The sequence below is a fragment of the Eschrichtius robustus genome, chromosome 2, assembly GCF_028021215.1.
Source record: "Eschrichtius robustus isolate mEscRob2 chromosome 2, mEscRob2.pri, whole genome shotgun sequence".
Lineage (NCBI taxonomy): Eukaryota > Metazoa > Chordata > Mammalia > Artiodactyla > Eschrichtiidae > Eschrichtius > Eschrichtius robustus.
This window is the reverse complement of record NC_090825.1, coordinates 98,014,712-98,036,010: the sequence shown is the minus strand read 5'-3', so window position 1 is coordinate 98,036,010 and position 21,299 is coordinate 98,014,712. Positions and strand designations below refer to the sequence as shown.

Genomic DNA, 21,299 nt, shown 5'->3' with positions numbered 1-21,299 from the left:
ATCCTTATGCCTCTCCCTCCTCTTCCTCCTTCATTTTTCTCCCTCTTTTTTCCTCTATCTCCCTCTGACCTTTTCCTCCCCTCCTTCCCTCTCTTAGTTTCTCTCTAGTACATTTACATACACACAAGCAGTAGCAATGAGATTAAAAATAAAAAGAAACAAAAGAAAATACAAAAAGGCAATATGGAAGTTCAAGGTTCATAGTGCCAATCAGTAAATGGCAGAATGGGAAGGCTTATAAAGAAAGAGCAGAAGATAGGAGACTAAAGGGCTGAACAGACAGCAATCAGGAGAGGTACAGAACTTCGGCAAGACCAACAAAGCAAGCTAAAAAGCTGCACAACTCAGAAGCATGGACAGGGCTTCGACCCCAGATGACTCTCTTCAGGATACCACGCCTTACAAATAATGCCACGCCTTACAAACAGCTGGCAGGTAATATAAGCATGGCATAGAAGAAATATCCTGATGTATTTGAGGCACTGCTCAGGCAATACCTCCCCCTTCCTCACTTCTTCATCAAGGTATCTTATTCTCTCTCCAATAAGCATATCATATTCAGGTATAGCACTCTCCCCCCCAACCAAAAACAATATATATATATATATATATATATATAAATGAATGACCTTATATGGGGCAACCATGTGATGGTAAGTATCTGCAACAGCTGTCCTATCTTTTTTTTTTTAACTTTATTTTATTTAGCTGCCCTATCTTGATGCAACAACAGGCTAAGATGCTTTTGAAACTAGTTATGTAGAACCAACTTTTGGAGGTTTTGGGGGGATATAACCAGACCTCCCAACCTGTCCTACATGCATCAATTTTTAACTTGTAAAGAAGTACATGCTCATTACAAACACTTCCCCATTCTTCTCTCTCAAGCCAGCAGGCCCTTTGTATAAAGTATTACCATTTGGTTAAGCATCTTAATTTTAAGATTCCATATCAGAAAGGATAATGGTCTTTGATGGGATCTCTTTCATCCTCATGAGAAAGGGTCAGCCTTCCCACTATATATCTGCAGGCAGCTGGTGAAACAAAAATGAAAACTAAAAGAACTAAGGGAGATTAGCTGGTTCTTTAATGAAATGGATCCAAAAGTGAAATTCTGGAAACCTTGAAAAGATGCCATAACTAACAGAAAAGTCTAGTTCTGTATCAGTTCCCTATGCTGTAGAATTTAGTTGATAAGAGATAAACTAAGCAGGGCAAAAAAAACACCTAATATGCCTTTTTGCTGTCATTGGGCATTCGTAATGCCCCAGTTTAAGGTACTGCCTCTGCGTCCACCGTGATCACTTTTGCCAACACTGAGTGAACTAGGTCAGGAGCAGATGTGACTGTCCTCTCTCAAAAGATACAATATTTCACAAGCCTCTTTTTCAGTATTCTGGTGGTCTAACTGGCTGCATATGAAAATACCTGGAATAGAAGAAGAAATCAGCCTCCGAAATAATGTAATCTTCTGATAGTTCTAAAAGGTTAACAGTTTGTGATGACAACTATTTTTACTTTACATCTGTCATAGCTCATTCTATTCTAAACACGTTTTTATACGTGTGGGCAATGGTCTCAGAGGTACTAGAGCAACAGTTCTCAAAGTGAAGCTGGAGTGAAGGAGCTTTTGCTAACAATACAGATTGCCCACACCACTCTCCCTTAGCCCAAAGACTGTGAAACATACTTCTAACAAAAGAACCATCACTGTACCTACAGTGTCCTACTCCTATGCTTTGTTAGACTGTAGGACTGAGGTAGGAAGAATGGTAACTACTGCACTCCAAAATAGCTCAAAAAAGTCTAGGTATAACAATGATGGATATATGCCATTATACACTTATCCAAACCCATAGAATGCACAATACCAAGAGTGAACCACAAAGTAAACTATGAACTTTAAGTGAAAATAATGTGTTGAAATAAGTGTCAACTGTAACAAATGTACCACTCTGGTGGAGGATGTTGATAATGGGGGAGGCTGTGCATATGTGGGGGACAGGATTATGTGAGAAATCTCTGTACCTTCCCTTCAGCTTTGCTGTGAACCTTAAACTGCTCTAAAACATGTCTAAAATAATTTTTTAAAAATCTAGGTATATTCTGCTGGCTCAGAAGAGCAAAACTAAAGTCAACAAAAGATCTAGCTATGCTACCATGGATCAGCTTAAGACATCTCAGATGACAAAAAAATAAGGGAAGAACTGTACTGATCCATAGTGTGGCCAAACTGAAAATGGCCATGTGTAACAAAAAGGATTTCTACCTATACTTAAGTAATACAATAGCTCTGTAACTTACTAAATATAGGCAAAAATTCAACAGGATTATCAAGTCTTGCAAGGACTACAGGAAAGAAAAGAAGTACTAACAGGTGTGTTTGTGCATGCATGTGTAGGTTAAACTAATACCTAGTTTAGGGCATCATAATGTATTAACCCACGCACTTCTCCTCAAAGATGCTGGGTGCAGTTAAAGAAATATTTGAGGCCTTATGGTATATGTTCTCAATAAAGCCTTTTTTTTTTTTTTAATTAAAAAAAAAAAAAAGGGAAACCAGAGGAGATACAGAAGGGAAGAGATAAGGGAGTGAAATGTGAAAAAGTTGATACAAATGGCAATTTGGAGAATGATTAAGAGATGAAAGAATTGGATACATAACATAGAGAAGAAAAAGATGCACAACTCTGTCACTTAAAGATATCTGATCTAGAGGTAAATTATCCTTTCATATGGCTCTCCTCTTAAGTGTCAACCATAGTTGACCGGTGGCCAGAGGTCTGCAGTCCAAGAACTATCTAGTATTACTTGAATCTTCATAGGCAAAAATCCTAAAGCAATGATTCTCAAAGTGAGAAAAGCAGTCAAAGTCACAAAGATGACGTTCTCTTAATACATGGGAAAAATGACTAATCCACTGACCTAGGCATATATTTGCTTGTTTTACGCCAGGAAAATCCATTTACAGCTCGAGGATGGGCCAGATATATAAAAGAAAAGTCAATTTCTCCTTGGGATTGTTTTTCTGAACTTTTATCTGGAGAGGTAACAGATGTCCGCCAGTTTTCTACATTATACCATACCTTTAAAAGACAGTCATCCTAAGGGGAAAAAAAAAAACAAAAAACATCCAGATCAGAATTAAATTAAAGGTTAAGTCAAATACCAAAAGTAAGATTTTTCTCCCCAATTAAAGGAACTTAGGGATGTGAAGAGGAGTTGGGCATGGAGAAATTAGGAAGAAAATCTCTGATTCTGATACTTTTCTACTAGCATTCCTTAACTGTTCTTTAAGAATTAATGTGTGTGAATGTGTGTATTTTGCAAGGGTTGGTTCAAGGAAAATGCTAGTTACCATTTGGTATGGAAAATAAAGTCATTTAGGAAAGACCTAAAGATGAAGTTAAGGGTTCACGTGCCCACTTAGCCAAATACCAAATAAGAAAGCATTACCATTAGCAGACTTCAAAAGACTGCTGATTTTTGAAAACAAACACAGTTTTTATAAATTACCATGTGAATGTTCAAAGAAAATGTTGATGATAACTAGTTAGCAACTACTACTATGTAAAATATTCTAAGCACAATCAAAATTGCATCTCCTAATTTGAGAAGGAAAGCAAGAACAAGAGAGACTAGCATGTACCAGGTTCTGTTCTTTAGCTATTAATTGCATTCCCAAAGCTGACTGTAAAGTCAATTAGATTAAACAGCTCTACTTTTACCCTAAAAAACCTCACTGAGGATTTAAGGTATATCTCATATTCTTAGTCTGCAGGTTTTGAGCCATGGGAACAATAACTTCAGACTATTAGTTGTATGTAAAGTGCTCTGTGAACCAATGATTAAAAATAAAATAATTTCAAGGGAATACATTATTCTGAAATAAACAGGTAATAACAAAGAAAAGTTACAAATGTCCTTCTAGAAAGTCTGTAAATTCTTTTACTGTAAATACAGCCTAATATAGCTGTCAGCTAAAGATAACATAAATAAATAGTAGTTATAGTTGATTATTGACAGTATACTTCATCCATGACTCTGTGCCAGTCACTTTACATACACTGTCTAAACTAATCTGATGATCAACAACCTATGAGGTAGGTACTATCATCCTCAGTTTATACATGAGAAAACCAAGGCTCAAAGAGAGTAACTACTTGCCCAAGATCAAACAGTTGGTAAATGGCAAATTTATACCCAGATCTACCTTTGATCTATGTTGTTTCAATTATACCATACTGCCTTTAACACAGTATTTAGCCAATTTTTGCTATTTAACATTTTTAACAGAAAATGTTTTCAACTTAATGAAGCCAGCTAATTTTTTTTTGACATTTCAAAATACACCATAAACACAACTTGACAATAGTATTTTCATAAATTACCTTCCCAGCAGTGGCAAAAAATTCTCCATCTGGTGAAAACTTCATTAAATGAACTTGGGAAGCAGTTCTGTAAATTAAACAGACAAGAAATAATTTTCAAGGAAAATTAGAAAATGCAACATTACTTCTCTAAACTATATTCAGCAATTTGCTTCAAATAGAAAATTTTGTGATAATACAAGTTTCACACTCACTTTTAAGTATATCTCATAAATATAAAATAAATAAAAAATAGAACTTAACATTAAATATAAAAATTATTTTTTATGTAAAAATATCCATGCATAAGAATCATGTAGGGAATGACTTGTCAGTCTTCAAACCTTAAGACAAAAGAGCCTTAGGTCTCATTCCCTTAGGATGTGAGAAAGAAAGGTTTCATTTTTTAATCTGGAAATCTAATGTCCAGAGCCATAGATACTTATATTCCAACATACATTTACAAGGACAGTAAATCAGTATTTTATTTTATTTATTTATTTATTTATTTATTTATTTTTTTAAATCAGTATTTTAAAACGAATTCTGCCTTAAGGCAGCATTTGCATAATTAAAGATTATGTATGGGTTAATAGGAGACTTCCAACTATCATGGATTCGGCCTTCCAAGTTCACCAACATACTTGGTACATAGTTGTCTTTTCTTCCCCAAGGAGCTTCGGCTCATTTCCCTTCATCACCTTCCCTTCTGGCTACCTGTATATACTGATCTCAAGTCACTATCATTGCTTTCCTTTTCTTTACCCAAGTTCATGCTTAGATAGATTCGTCCTAAATTTATTTGTAAAGCAGGCCAGGGCTTCCCTGGTGGCGCAGTGGTTGAGGGTCTGCCTGCCGGTGCAGGGGACACGGGTTCGAGCCCTGGTCTGGGAGGATCCCACGTGCCGCGGAGCGGCTGGGCCCGTGAGCCACAATTGCTGAGCCTGCGCGTCTGGAGCCTGTGCTCCGCAACGGGAGAGGCCACGACGGTGAGAGGTCCGCGCACCGCGATGAAGAGTGGCCCCCGCTCGCTGCAACTGGAGAGAGCCCTCGCACAGAAACGAAGACCCAACACAAGCCATAAATAAATAAACAAATAAATTTAAAAAAAATAAATTAAAAAAAAAAAAAAGTTTAAAAAAAAAAAAAAAAAAAAAAAAAAGCAGGCCAGGACTTCTCTGGTGGCGCAGTGGTTGAGAATCTGCCTGCCAATGCAGGGGACACGGGTTTGAGCCCCGGTCTGGGAAGATCCCACATGCCGCGGAGCCACAATTACTGAACCTGGGCGTCTGGAGCCTGTGCTCTGCAACAAGAGAGGCCGCGATAATGAGAGGCCCGCGCACCGCGATGAAGAGTGGCCCCCACTTGCCGCAACTAGAGAAAGCCCTCGCACAGAAACGAAGACACAACACAGCCATAAATAAATAAATAAACGCAAAGTTTAAAAAAAAAAAAAAAGAAGCAGGCCAAAGAGATATTCTGTCACATTTCATTCCAAATAAAAATAACTTTTCCCCCCTGATTTCTAAAAAATATTTGTTTGTTTGTTTGCTTATTTGTTTGTTTGGCTGTGCCGGGTCTTACTTGCGACACGCAGGATCTTCGTTGCTGTGTGCTGGATCTTTAGTTGTGGCACTCGGAATCTTTTAGTTGCGGCATGCGGGCTCCTAATAGCGGCATGCGGGATCTAGTTCCCTGACCAGGGATCGAACCCAGGTGCCCTGCATAGGGAGTGCAGAGTCTTAACCACTGGACCACCAGGGAAGTCCCTCCCCTGATTTTAAATGTTACAAATACATAACAGAAAATATTGATACAAATGGGTGAAAGGAAGAAAATAAAATCATTCATAGCTTCACCAATACCACAACCCTCATTCCCATGCAAAATCACTGTTAACATTTTAATACACTGACTTCCAGACCTCTTCCACTCTCCATCTCCATCTACTTTCTGTGGAAGGGTGTGGGGAAGGAGATGGAAACTGATGCCATATTTACAATTTGCTTTGTAATATTTATTTTAAAATATGTCATGAACATTAAGTAGTACAATGAACATTTTTACACACACATTTTTATGCATCTGGTTAATCCTAAGGACATCTTTAAAACAAATAATTAAAAGTCTGGTCTCCATGACTGTGACCTTGTTGCCCCTACAGTCTTTTTTTAAAACAGCAGCTAAAGCAGTTCTTTTAAAAGGGAATTACTGGGTTGGCCAAAAAGTTCGTTTGGTTTTAAGTAAAAATAAAAAACATTTTTCATTTTCACGAAGAACTTTATTGAACGTATTCACTAACCGAATGAACTTTTTGGCCAACCCAATAGATCTCAACACACCCTCTGCTTAAAACCCCCAAGGGCTTCCCAACTCACTCAAAATAAAAGGCAAAAGCCTCACAATAACCTATAAGCTGACTCCTGACTCTGATCACTTCCCCTATTACTCCTCACTTTGTTCACTTTACTCCAGCCACAAGGTAACATACACTTTTACCTCAGAGCCTTGCACTAGTTCCCTCCTCCTACAACGTTCTTCACCAGAATATACACACACATAGCTTACTCACTCACTTCCTTCAGGTCTATACTCAAACGTCACCTCTCCTCTTCTTCCCCCCACCCTACTTAATTATTCTCCATCGTACCTACTGGTCCTCATCTAACAGGTATAAGCAGTGTTCTAAATGCACCACAAATGCATCATCAAACCCAACTTTGAAATGTATTCCAGTTAGTGTAATCTTCAGTTGATCCTAAAATAAAACTCGCATGGTCTCTAGTCCAAGGCTTTATTGCTTACTTAAATAACAAACCACCTCAAATAAACAATTAGTATGTCTAGTCCAAGTTACCACTGTATAACTCTGATTATGATTTAACTTAAGATCCTTCCCTTCTCCCAAATGCAAGAAATACATTTCAAATTCTCAGTTCAACCCAAGGAAGCCCCTTACTACATCTGCAGTGAAGGCACTATAGCACTTCTTTGTTCTTCTCTCCCCCATTAGCTCTTTCTAAAGAACTATCTTTGCAAAATCCTATATCCTCTCTACATGTAAACCCTTTTTAAAACCCATGATCTGGCTGAGGGGGTGCAAAAAAACACAGAACCAGCTCCTTTGAAATCTCCTTTGTGTATTCTATATATATAGGAGGTCTGCCTTACTCTGACTTTGGTATCTGATTTATACCCTATTACTGCTTCATATGAAACTGACTCAGGGGACTTCCCTGGTGGTGCAGTGGTTAAGAATCCGCCTGCCAGTGCAGGGGACACGGGTTCGAGCCCTGGTCTGGGAGGATCCCACATGCTGCGGAGCAACTAAGCCTGTGCACCACAACTGCTGAGCCTGCGCTCTAGAGCCTGCGAGCCACAACTACTGAAGCCCGCGCTCCTAGAGCCCGTGCTCTGCAACAAGAGAAGCCACCGCAATGAGAAGCCCACACACCGCAACGAAGAGTAGCCCCCGCTCACCATAACTAGAGAAAGCCCGCAAGCAGCAACGAAGACCCAACACAGCCAAAATTTTAAAAAATAAAATAAATTTTTAAAAAATATGTAAAACTGACTCAGGAAGAATGCCATTCCTAACACCCTGTCATACTGATCTACTGGTGCATTGTCTATCTCCCCCTATGTGTTCACGGCTATATTCTAAGCACTTTTACCACTGTCTGGAACATGATAAGCACTCAACAAATATTTGTTGAATGAATGAAAGAAACTTGGACTTGCTATCTAAAGGGCATAAGAAAAATTAAGCCTGTTGATTCATACTTCCAAACTGATCTCTAGAAAGATGATACCAATTGTATGACCTTATTAACAGTATATAAGAATACCTTTACTCCACTCACTCACTCGTAATAGGTATTATTCATTCTCTTCTTTATGGATATTTCACATTTCTTGATTTTGAGTGCGGTCAATCAACTCTTAATATGCTCATTACTCACATGTACTACTGGTTAAAAATTTTCTCCAAAAACATTTTCTCTTCATTGTCCATTTTTGTTTACTTTTGAGATATCTGTTATTTTCTAGTTAATTTTTAAGACCTCCTTTTAAAAGAGGCACTAACCCAAAATTGCACATATTTCCCATCAAGTTTTTGGTTATATTCCTTATGGTCTTTTTGCTTTACAGAAATTTTTTATTGATATACAAAACTATTAATTTTTTCCTTATCTTTCCTTTCAGTTTCTAGTTTTGGTGTCATACTTAGAAATTTTTTCCATAACTCTAAAACAGCACTTCTTATCCAACAGTGATAGAACACAAATGATAAATGTTAGGCCAATATGTAATTTTTAATTTCCTAGTAGCGACATTTAAAAAAGTAAAAAGAAACAGGTGAAATTAAGTATATTTTATTTAATCCAATATATCAAAAATATTATCATTTTAATGTGTAATCAATTAAATTTAATAAGTTTTTAATTTTTTTCTTTGTGCAAAGTTTCTGAAATCTAGTGTTCATTTTATACTTTTAGGACACCTCAATTAAGTCTAGCCATATTTCAAGGGCTCAAGTGAAATGCGGCTAGTTGCTATCATACTGGACATGGTAGTATTAAACTATGACAATTCACCGATATTTTCTTTTAAAATTTTTTCATTGTATAGATATTGCTTCTTCTTCCTTTGAAATTTATTTTGGTGCCAAGTATGAAAGAGATTCTAACTTCGTTTTCTCCTCCACAGAGCTAGCAAGTTGCCCCACGGATGAAAATGCCACCTTATATACTGAATCTCCATGTATAATTGGGTCTAACCCTGGACCCTAATCTATCTGTTCTTGTATCAACAACAAACTGCTTGACCAGTTGTAGCTTTAGAATTCATTTTACTATACTGTATATCTTCATTCTTTTCTTCTTTCAGGATTTTCCTGATTTTCCCATATTTGTCCTTTTAAATAAAATTTTGAACTATGCTCAAAAGTAGAAATTCCAATGAGATTTTGATAAGGATGATGTCCAACATACAGATTAGTTTGGGAAAAATATACTTCTTCACAATAGGAAAACTTCCATTCAAAAGCATGACAGGTGTTTCTGTCTCCTTTTGTATAATTTAGCAAGTTCTTATTTAACTATCTTCATATAGGCCTAACACATTTCTATGTTTCTTCCTAGTTGTTTTATTCAACAATTTAAAAAAAGTAAAAAAGGGTCTGCAGAACATGGGAAATGGTGAATCCTCTGTATATAAGAAAAGGCATGTCAAAATCAATACTTTTTATGTTAGTATGGTTTTACACCAACTAAAATGCATTTATAATATAAGACCACATGGAACAGGTTTATTGGTTTAATCCCCTAATTAATTGCTTACTTGCAATGCCAAATGCATCTCCAATCCCCAAAGTTAAGATCTGTTTTATCTGGATTTTCATCTTCAGCTGATTTCTCCAAGTTAGCATTGGACCACAGTTGCAAACAGCTAGAACCAGTTAAAAGACGATTGCCTAAAAATATATATATCATTCACCAATTATTATTTAGGTATTTAATTAGTGAGTTAAGTACATGCTCAAGAGTTTCATATAATACTATAAAGATAATACAACTTTTTAAAAAAGTCAAATAACAAAAAGAGATTTAGGGTATGGGGGAGTAAGGCTATATTTTAACTTTGTTGAAGAAGCTTAGACAAAAAAGGGAACAGATCTTATCATCTCTCATCCAACAAACATTTAATGAGCATCTTCTTTGTAACAGGCACTGTGCTAGGCACTGGCAATACAATAAGAAATGAAAGACTGTCCTTTTTCATGATGGGTTCACATTCCAGTAGAGAAATATTATGAACAGAAGCATGAAAACATGCAAGTTCAAATATATTCCAGAGAATGCCTCATAATCTCATTATGGTTAAGGGATAAGGTACGTAGTAGACCTAGAAAAAGAAATAAGTTTGGAAAAAAGGGATCATATTGTGAAGCATTTTTGAGGTTCATAAAGAGTTCAGAGTTTGTTATAGGTAGTTGGAAGTTAAAGGTTTTATTTGGGGGGGGGGTGTAGTTTACATAAGTGGATCTGTATTTTAGAACAAGGGGTCTCACTGGGAGGGGCTGTCAACAGATGGATGTGAAGATGCCCATAAACCTCCTTCCAATGACATATATGCAAAAGTTATAGGTATACTTTGTGCATTTTTCTAGAGAGATAACCCATACTTTTCACCATACTTTCAAAAACTCCAGTAAACAAAGAAGGGTAAATTACGATTCTTTATAACTAGAGATAGGCAAGATGAGGAAAAACGTAAGACGCTGGGAAATCTGATTAAATGACTATAATAAATACAGATGGGAAATCATGAGGATCTGAAACAAATATTAAAGTAATAAGCATGGATTTAAAAGCCATTTAAAAAAAAAGAACAGAATTTTCATGGCATGACACCAAGTAAAAAACAGAGAGATACAAGAGGTTTCAAGGACAGATTCCAACTTTATGACTTGGGGAACTGAGTAGAAGATTGTGCTATCAAAGAAAATAAAGGCAGTACAATTTTGGCCAAAAAGCTGACAATAAATAAGGCATTCTATCTCTCTGGAAAGATCACTTTATTTAAAAAGTGAGTCTGTGGCAAAACGCTGACTTTAGATCAGAAATCCTTGTGTCTAAATCCCAAATAAGTTACTCAATTAGCTATGTGAATTTGATCGAGTTGGGCAACCTCTAAGCCTCAATTTTCTCACCTATAAAATTAGAAATTTGTGTAGAGCTGTTGTAAGAATTAGCTATAATATATGTATTACATATCCAGCACAGGCTAGGCACTTAGCAGAAGCTCAATAAATAGTAGCAACTAGGTGGAAAGTCTTATAGACGGATAAAAACAGCCCAGAAAGTATTGATACTAACGAGACATTCCATTTAAATATGGTTATCATTCCACTGTTTAGCTTAGCAACATACATACGTTTTCCTTTTTTTTACTGAGATGTAACTGACATGTATCATTGTATTAGTTTCAGGTGACAACATAATGATTCAGTATTTGTATACAGTGTGAAATGACCACCACAATAAGTCTCCTTAACATTCATCACCACACATGGTTACAATTTGTTTTCTTGTGATGAGAACTTTAAGATCTACTCTCTCTCAGCAACTTTTAAATACACAATACAGAATTATTAACCATAGTCACCATGTCATACATTACATCCCAGGATTTATTTATTTCATAACTGAAAGTTTGTACCTTCACCTATTTCATCTACTCTCCCCAATCCCACCCCACCCTACTCCACCCCACTGCCTCTGACAACCACCAATATGTTCTCTGTATCTATGAGTTCAGTTTTGACAAGTTTTCTTTTCTTTAACATAAACTAAAGGTGAAACTAAGGTAACCCGTGAAGGATTAAGAAACTAATATAGAATATAAAATAATTCATCCCAGTTATGGAATGAAACAAAAGTAGGTAAGGTATGGCATAATACATTGATTTGAACAGAAAGGCAGAAGTATAGATATCAAAGTAGGAAACAAAAGCATTAAGTCTAAAATAGTAAGTCGTATGATTTAAGCAAGATGCAATAGTGGGTTTGGAGACAACACAAAGGCACTATAGTCAGTTTACTAGCACCGTCTGAAAAATATTCTTTATATCCCAATACCTGGCATATACTAATAAGTAAATATTCATCAAAAGCAAAATACTAGTATTTCACTTAATATATTCTAAATCTGTTTATATAAATAATTACAAAGTTCATTTACAAAAGTAATAATAGCTCCCCAATATATATTACAGTAATAACCCATTTCTCAACCAAACCACTTAAATTTTAAACTTTTTGATTATAAAAAGAAATGTGAATTTTAAATAAATCATGATTTAAAAGCTAATGGTCATGAAATATTGGCAAGTCACTACTAGATATGTTAAGAAAATAAGTAGTTATCTTCTAATACTACTCTGTAATGATGATTTTAGAAGAACTAAAATACTGTCAATATCAATAACAATATCAATACTACCTTCCGAAGAATTACTACTTACAGACCGCAGGTACAAAAATTCCAGGCAACGACTATGTCATTACTAAAGAAATATCACTCAATTCAAATAATGTTTTTATTACAGTTATTCATGAGACTTCAAGTAGCCAGTTCACTTGCTAACAATATTTTTATAGGTAAGTACCCATATAAATACCTTTTTACAGAAAGTGCCAAGTACTTTCATATATACTACCATATCTGATCATTAAAAAACTATCTTGTGAAATAGATATTACCTTAATTTAAAGTGAGTTAACCATTCTTGATATGTTAAGTAATCTGCTCATGATCACAAAACTTGTAGTCATGTACGTAAACATTTATTGAGAGCTTAATATATGATAGACCCCTAAAGATAAATACTGAATAAAATAGAATCTAAGCCCTTGCCTAATAAAAAAAAAAGGTAAACAAATAATTACAATAAATTGTAGTGCTATCACAGAGTAACCATATAATTTATCATCCAAATAGGAACACTTGTGAAAGTAAAGGTGACACTGCTAATAATCTTATGAGGAAACAGGCATAAACTGGACATGAGTGACCCTATCCAGAGTAGAGTTATATACAAAGTGCTGTACTAAATGCCAAATTTGAACCCAGGTCAAATTTTCACTCTTTTCACTGTGTGCATAAAATATACACGTAGGTTACCAGCTAGTAAGCATCAATCTCATGAGAGAAAACATCTTAAAACATTATGTGATTTTTATTTAATCTAAAATAATCTCTTTTACCTTCTAAAATAATTTCCCAAGGTTCTGAACTTCGTATTCTAAATTAACATTTTTTCTCAGCCATTTTATCTACTATATTAAAATTTAACTTATCTATCTTAACTGATGACTTCTAGTTCTATGTTCCAAAGATAACTTCTTTCATAAATTTAGATTCAAATTTCTAACGATCTAATGAATACTGCTATAGGATATGCAAGCACCTCAAATTCCATACATCTAAATAAAACTTATGTTCCACTATCTCTAACTCCTACATATCACTCTTCTTGTGATCAAAGATACTCTCAAAGTAATCTGAAATCCAGTTGTCAAGTAATGTCAATTCGACTACCTAAATGCATTTCATATCCATGTATTCCTTTCATTAGTCACTCCATATTAATTGAGCCCCTGCTATGATAAAGGCACTGAAACAAGTTCTTATTTCTCATTCACTACTGTGAATGCATACTTTCCAAAGGTAATTATAGATAATACAGTATTTATCTTCCTGTTCCTCTTGTCTCTGATCATTCTAAGTTACTGCTACCAGAAAAATCTGGCAAAACCAGAAATCTTAGCTTGTCACTAGCCATTTTCAAAAACCTATACATTTTATACAATTAAAAAGAATTAAATTAAAATTCTTTAATTCTTTACATGACTGTAAAGGCTTTCCATATATGCTGTATTCTTATCTCATCACCAGACTCACTCCAGCCTCAATGAAGTACTAACCATTACTAGAATATATCTTACGCTTTCTTTCTTTGTTCCTTTGCTCACTGTGGTAAATTGGTAAAAATGACTTTAGGATGATTTTTTAATGCAGAAATAGATAACTGATACATATACACATTATCTCTTCTTAGAATTCACTTTTTTTTTCCTTCCTCAACCTATCCCCACCTTCATTGTCAAAATCTATCTACTCTCATGGCAAAAAGGCTCCTCTTCAATGAAACTTTGATTCCCCACAGAGAATTAGTGTCTCCTTCCCAAAACAACAGGTATTCCTACAATAGCTGGACACTATTATGGTGCATATTTTCCTCATTTCAGTATAAGCTCTAAAATAGCACAACCTGTTTTACTTACTTTTGTGTTCCCCATCATTTCACACAAAGCAGAACTGAAATACATGAAAGTAAGAAAAAAAAGCAATAGCCTAGACAAGTGTTATTTCATTTCAGTTAATTCTTCTTATATTCTTACCTGCAGGATCCCAAGTTATATTGTGTGCTATTGAGTCCAGAAAAAATTGGCCACTTTTCTGCCACTGACTATATAATTCCTAAAATTTAAAAAAAAGTCATTTAGTCAATAATTATTGGCATCTTTTCCGTCAAATGTATATACTGACACTATTTTTAATAATACATGTACTCATTTTTTTAGGTATAATTGACCATGTAGTCATACTTAAAGAGAATAAAATGTTCAGTCAGTCAAGAAAAATAAGGAATATGTGATGGAGGAGATCAGTGAGAGAACATTCATTCCTAGAAGTCCAAAAGTCTGTCTTTAGTATATTTAAACAACCAATAAGTATCTGCCAACTAGGACAACATATATATTAACCTCAGACTTTTAAAGTTATAATTATTACTTTATTATTATTATAGTTACAAAGGTTTAATTTTAAATGTGTCTGTGTCTGCTATTTGAGGATTCCTCCTCTATAAAGTTTCATCTTCACCTGAGGGCGTATGGTATGTGTGAAAATTCAGAATAAGAGATGTTAACACTTCCCTTATATTACATAATTTAAGGGCTTTTCATTCCTTAAAGCAATATTTTTCAAACTTTTTTAACCTGCAAACCAGTAAGAAATACATGTTGCACTATAACCCAGAACACACACACACATACACACATAAATGCAATCTAAGTTCACCCTTACTACATGTGATGCACTCTTAACATTTTCTATTATATTTCATTTTCTTTTAAATTCAGGTTGTGGCCTACTAAGTTGACTTCTCTAACCTCTAATAGATTGAGATCCATAAACACTATCTTAATGTAGTCGTTCCCATACTTCAGTATGAAAACAGCCTGAGATGTTTATTAAAACTTCAAATGCTCAAGACCCATGCCCAAAGGTTCAGATTCAAAAGGTCCAGAACTGGGCACAGGAAATCTGTACTTTAAACCAACATCTCCAGGTGATTTTGATACAGGTGGCCTGCAGAATATGCTTTTTATGAAACACTATCCTGCAGGAATGGCTCTCAATCACAGCACACATCAGAACTCCCTCTAGATCTAGATGTACAAGTACACAGGCACAATCCCACATCTACACATTTAGAATTCCCCAGGGCAGGATCTGGACACACATATCAACCAGTGATTCTGGAGTGCACCTCTTGTGAAGAACCACCATCTTAAAAGAATATTCCAGAATGTACAAATAAAAGAATATAATATTTTTTATGAGGCTCTAAGGATTCTCTGAGACTATATCCTGGAATTCAGGATTTTGTGCATCTTCCAAGTTTATGATTTTTCCATTTGATCCAGTTTTCCCTTTATTCATCAGGCTTTTTATTCACCCTCTCTGCAAAGTCAGTGCTGCCTACCAATAAACAAGCCTCTTCTTATTGAATTTTTTACACTATTATATTAAACAATTATAATTAGTACAAGAGAAAATGGGCAAAACCTGAAATTCTCAATTCTACCCTTATCAATAAAGGCATTTTAACATAACAAACTGATTTTTTTTTTAAAGTCAGCTATTTCATTCAACAAATACTTATTGAGTATTATTTGAAATACAGTGTTTTGGATGGAGCAACCACCTTTAAAATTTGTTTTTAGTGCTATCAGTTACTAACTCATAAGGGTGTGAGAGCCTCTAACATTGGATTCATTAGGTAATATATAAACACAAATAGAAATGAGGAGAGAACTGTGGACTCTCCTTCCATGAAATTTTAAAATGGATATCAATTAACCCAGAGAAAATATTTTTCATTAACACAAGGTAGGGAAAAAGAATGCTCACACCCAGGAATCAAGACAACTAGTTTCAGTCTTAGTTCTGTGGCTCAATAGCTGTTTCATTGCTTCAAGTCACTTATTTTTGGGTCTCTGCTGCCTTATTTATAAAAAAGAAATAACAGCTGCCCAACTAAGTCAGAGAGAATTTGTAAGATACTAATGAGCTAAGTGAAAATGAAATGAAAGCTATTAAAAGATCTATAAGGTAAATCTATTGTTGACATACTGTTTAATTCTTTATATTTAACACATTTCCACAGTCTTTGACATCAAAAATAAACAAACATTAACCAATTTCGGAATTGAGCAAAGAGCCTCTTAAGGTTGACCTGCTTAGTTTCAATAGCTACAGAGCAGCAGAGAAATAAACCAGTCCTATGACTCCTACTACAATGCTCTTTAGACCACACCATGCTGATCTTCTTCCACATGGTTCAAATCACTAGTTTACCCTTCAGTAGAGATGGATAAAATAGCCTGCTCTGTCTGTTATCTTTAAGAGCATCTAAACACCCAAGAAATCTACTACATAACCTCAATATTTATAAATTATTAAGTTTTAACCAACTTTCAGGAACTATTTCTGAATATAGTTTCTTTATTAAAAAAAACATTCACTGACCCGCTAACAATTATTACATGATATAATAAGTGCAAGAAAGTAAGTTCAGGGGGTAGGTTAAGACTTTGCAATTAAAACATGTCACTTTAAGAACAAAATATATAAAGCAGAAAAACTACACAAAAGTAGATCACAGAAACAAAGAAGAAGTGCCACATATGACCGGACAATGATGTTTGCCACTAGCAATAAAGTAACTGACAAGTTTCAAGTTGTTGACTCTTCAAATATTTAATAAAAGAAAAAAATGATAGATGGAAAAAAAGAAAAGCATTTCAAGATAATTCATAAGCACAATTTAGTTTAATTCTACTTCAATGAAACATACATCTTTAATAAGGAAGTGGCATTTAACATGTTGTCTTTAATTACAGTGTATAATTTATACTGATTTATGTGATGATCACTCTAATTTTGTACTCTTAAAAATGGTATCTTTTAATACACAACACATTTTCATTTCTAAAAGAAAAAGATGAATTACTGACCAAATTTTTCTTTTGCTTCGGTAGGTTAACTGGTTCAAAAACAGACATAACATTTCCATAGGATGCTGCAATCTTTTAAAAAGAAAAAAGAAAGAAAACTTACGGATATGTTAACTTACTTATGAATCAAAAGAACAAAAGAAATGAATAGTATAACTTAAAAAATACCCAACACAAAATTTCTTTCACCAATACCTGAGAATGTCAGTTTTGGGGACTACCATATCTGGATCAGAATCCCAGTACTGTCACTGTGTACCAGCAAGTTAATCTCTCTGAACCTTAGTTTCTCTATCTATATTTATAATATGTATAATACTATCTTCCTAATAGGATTATTTTGAGGGTTGAAATAACATTTATAAAGTATCTGGTAAAGAATTACCTATATAAGATGCATAGTAAATGTTAATTCCCTTCCTCACAGAAGAAAATGTATTGATGTATTCCTTGTCAAGTATGGAATTTGACATGACTTAAAAATCAAGTTTTTAGGTTATCTGTCTTCAAAGTTCAGAATTCTGTCAGTGTATATTTAACTTTTTAGAAGTAAAACTTAGATCTATTCCTTTGTAAACTCTCTAAGGAGTATATTTTTTCAATATTCTATTTTATTTGAGTACCTTTCAAATATTTACTCTTAAATCAATGAAGCATAACCCTTGCTGGCTCTGTTTTATAAGGTAGCTACTACTATAGCTTGAGTGAGTCACAAATGAATATTAAAACATCAGAAATCAGATAGATACATAGATAGAATGAATGATCAGGGATAAAAATAAGAACATATAATCTAGTGAAGACAGAGTAAGAAATGAGGATGTAACATACATATGGAAAAAAAAACTTTCAATGGATATTTTAAAGTGTTCTGAGGAGATCTTAGACAGTAGAAATCATCTGCACTGAGTTCACCTGGGAGTATTTAGTTTGCGCCTTTAAATGTGCATAGGATTTCAAACTGCAGTGAGTGTTCAACTTTAGAAGTAGGGCACAGTATGAACACAAGTGTAAATTTTTTTTTTTAATATTATTTATTTGGCTGCTCCGGGTCGTAGTTGCGGCACGTGAAATCTTCGTTGCCACATGCAGGATCTAGTTCCCTGACCAGGGATCGCACCTGGGGCCCCTGCATTGGGCATGTGGAGTCTTAACCACTGGACCACCAGGGAAGTCCCCACAAGTGTAAATATTAAAAGAGGTAAAAGTATGTTGGGAGGTGACTGACCACCAGCCCAGGTAGAAGAGAGAAATAATGGACATGAGGCCAAAAAGGCAGGTGTCAGTGGGTTAAATAAGGTCTCAAACCAAGGTGAACAATTTGAACTCTTCTAAGTTCATGGGAAACTAAGAATGGTTTTAAGCAAATGAATAACAAGTCAAATGCAGATGAATTTTCTTAGGAAAATTAATCTGGTAGTACTATAAATAAAAAAACAGTAATGATAAAATATTGATGCCTATGGTATCAAGAAGCATTTCCTTCTAAAAGGTAAACAGAAATCCCAAGTACCAAAATCTACAAATTTTTGACCTTAAGGAATCATTTGAGTATACTGATATCTGTGAAACAAAGGAAATTTACCCTTTATTAGAATAATTATAAAACCAAATGACCTCTTCATTCTAACCTGGATTTCATGTAATATAGCTTATTAAAAGGTAACTCATATTGAAAATTACTAAAATTAGATTTCCAACATTAACAAGCCCTATGTGAATCTAAATGGTATAAGTAAGTTTTTATATACAATCAAGATTACAGAACTACAGGGCTAGGAGATCAAACAAACATGAAGAGAAAGGGAAAGAAGTCTCAAGGATTTTTAGCATTCCCTAATAAAAATCACTTCTGTAGTACAGTGAGAATGAAAGGCATGAACAAAAGAAAGACAGATGAGATACCGGTAACTCTACTGAAAGGAAGGAACATAGGAATAACAAAAAGAACAGTAGTCCAAAAAGTAGGCAAAGACTACAAGAGTTGAAACTCCTTTGTTATGAGTATCTTTAAACTAGGTCCCAAGAAGTAACTTTTCAGAATGGCAGGCTTATTAGGAATGATTACATTAAAAAAAAATAAGGTTGGGTCCATTTTAATTTCTCACACAAAATGTTCTGGTAGAATCATAGTGTCAAACAATATACATTAATTAAGTATCTAGCAAAAAAATTAAATTTGCAAAGTTCAGCCTAGTCTAGCTACAACTGTACCTAGGCCTGGTCATCTATGCCTATATGGTGCTATATTAAGCTATATACTATACTGCCTGTAAGTTATAACTCTCCCAACTCTGGTACTATATAGAACTGTATTTAACCTGATGTTAAATCATATGCACTGTTTCTTTTGTTTTTGTTGCTTTTTTACTTTCAAGGTAACTTTATACTTTCCATGTGTAAACAGAAATTCAAATTAAATTTTTCATTTTTCTTATAGACTTGGAATAAATTATTTAAAAAATTATACAATTTATGTTCATTTCTGTACAAAGTTTATCTAGAAGTTAAAAGGAGATAACTACCTGTTTAAAGACAAAAAAGGACTCTAACAATAATTTCTTTTCAGGGTTTATTTCTAAATAGACTGAAGTTTATTGTCATTCCTTTCCCTCAATCCAATCAATTTTTAAATAAGTAAGCTTTACACCTATTCTACAGGTAATAAATATTACATTTGTTTGTCAATTCATGGAGAAAACTATGATATATTTCAAGATTATACGAGAACAGAATTCCTGACAATCTCTAATATATATCCTGAGTCAGGAATTTTGTTCTCTAGAGTGCATCTTTGAGAGCCAAAGAAATCTGTAGCTATATTGTCTTGGAAACACAGCAAGGCTCTAATTCAATAGGAAATAGATACTTCAGAGACTATACTGACAAAAACCATATTCAAAACAAATCTCATATCACAAGATTACAAACCTTGCCTTGTTGCATTGAACAATCTACACATCCTACTTGAATATTTCCATGTTTAGCTCCTGGGATTATTTGCAGTCTTTCAAAATCACTTCCCAGTATAACAATGTCACATCCAGATGCATAAGCCTAAAAACAAACAAACAAAAGAACAAAGTAAAATAAAAATGATAAAATTGTCAAGAAAATATTTATCATGTAGAACACTGGCGTTAAATATTATGTTTTAACAGACTAATTTTAAATATTTTAAAAAATCTTTATTATTTGAGAATATTCCCCTTACCTCCCATATACAGTCCCATCAGTCAGTCCTTTCCGCAAAATATATACCAATTCCTTTCACTTTTTCCATCTCCACTGAATGCTACTGCCCTTATCTAAACTACCATAATATCTCTCCTGCATTACTGTTTATACTCTGACTGCTTCCATTCTTGCTTCCCTCTAATTCCTTTCCACACACAGACAAGAGTGATCTTTTAAAAATGTTTATTACACCAAGTAATTTTCCCTTCAAAAGTTTCCTCATTGCACTTGGAATAAAATCTCAACTTCTTACCAATGTCAATGCCCTAAATGATTGTCCTAGTTCCCCAAATCCATCTCAAGCTACTCTTTCATTCCCTCAATTGGCTCCTGCCCTTACATTGCCCTTCTTTCTGTTTCTTGGGCATAACAATCTTTTTCCACCTCAAGGTGGTTTATCTTCCTTCTATCTGCCTGGTCTTTGTCTAACAAGCTTCTTTTCAACATTCATGTCTCAGTTCCTGAATATACTCATATTGATCAATATTCTTCCGCCCTCCCCTAATTACTTTCCATCACACTACTCTTTTTCTTCTTCATAGCAAATACCACGATTTGTAAATATCTTGCTTGTTATCCATTTCCATTACTACAAGTTAAGGTCCCAGACGAAAAGGTAGGGTTCAAGTTTATCTTGTTCTCTGCTCTTAGATCACAGGAGTTTCTTCCATTTAAGAGTACGTGGCTGTCATCCTAGAATTTACATGCAGCATAATTCTGAAAATAAAATATCTATCACAAACTGTTTTCCAACCTAAGTTCTTAAAATTTTAGTAATTCTTTACTTTCTCATCACTTTTGCACATATACATACACCTTA

The 21,299-nt window shown here is 34.5% G+C and overlaps 1 protein-coding gene across 2 annotated transcripts in view; it reads right to left on the bottom strand.

Annotated features, from left to right (window-relative positions):
• DMXL1 (Dmx like 1) overlaps positions 1-21,299 on the bottom strand; it is a 131,063-nt gene that overhangs the window by 97,092 nt on the left and 12,672 nt on the right. For both annotated transcript variants that reach the window (XM_068535756.1, XM_068535757.1), the window contains exons 2-7: positions 20,174-20,299; positions 17,243-17,314; positions 14,339-14,417; positions 9,714-9,846; positions 4,392-4,458; positions 2,926-3,104 (exon numbers count right to left, since the gene is read on the bottom strand). In XM_068535756.1, coding sequence (XP_068391857.1) covers positions 2,926-3,104; positions 4,392-4,458; positions 9,714-9,846; positions 14,339-14,417; positions 17,243-17,314; positions 20,174-20,299 — 656 coding nt within the window. The remainder of the gene's footprint in view (positions 1-2,925; positions 3,105-4,391; positions 4,459-9,713; positions 9,847-14,338; positions 14,418-17,242; positions 17,315-20,173; positions 20,300-21,299) is intronic.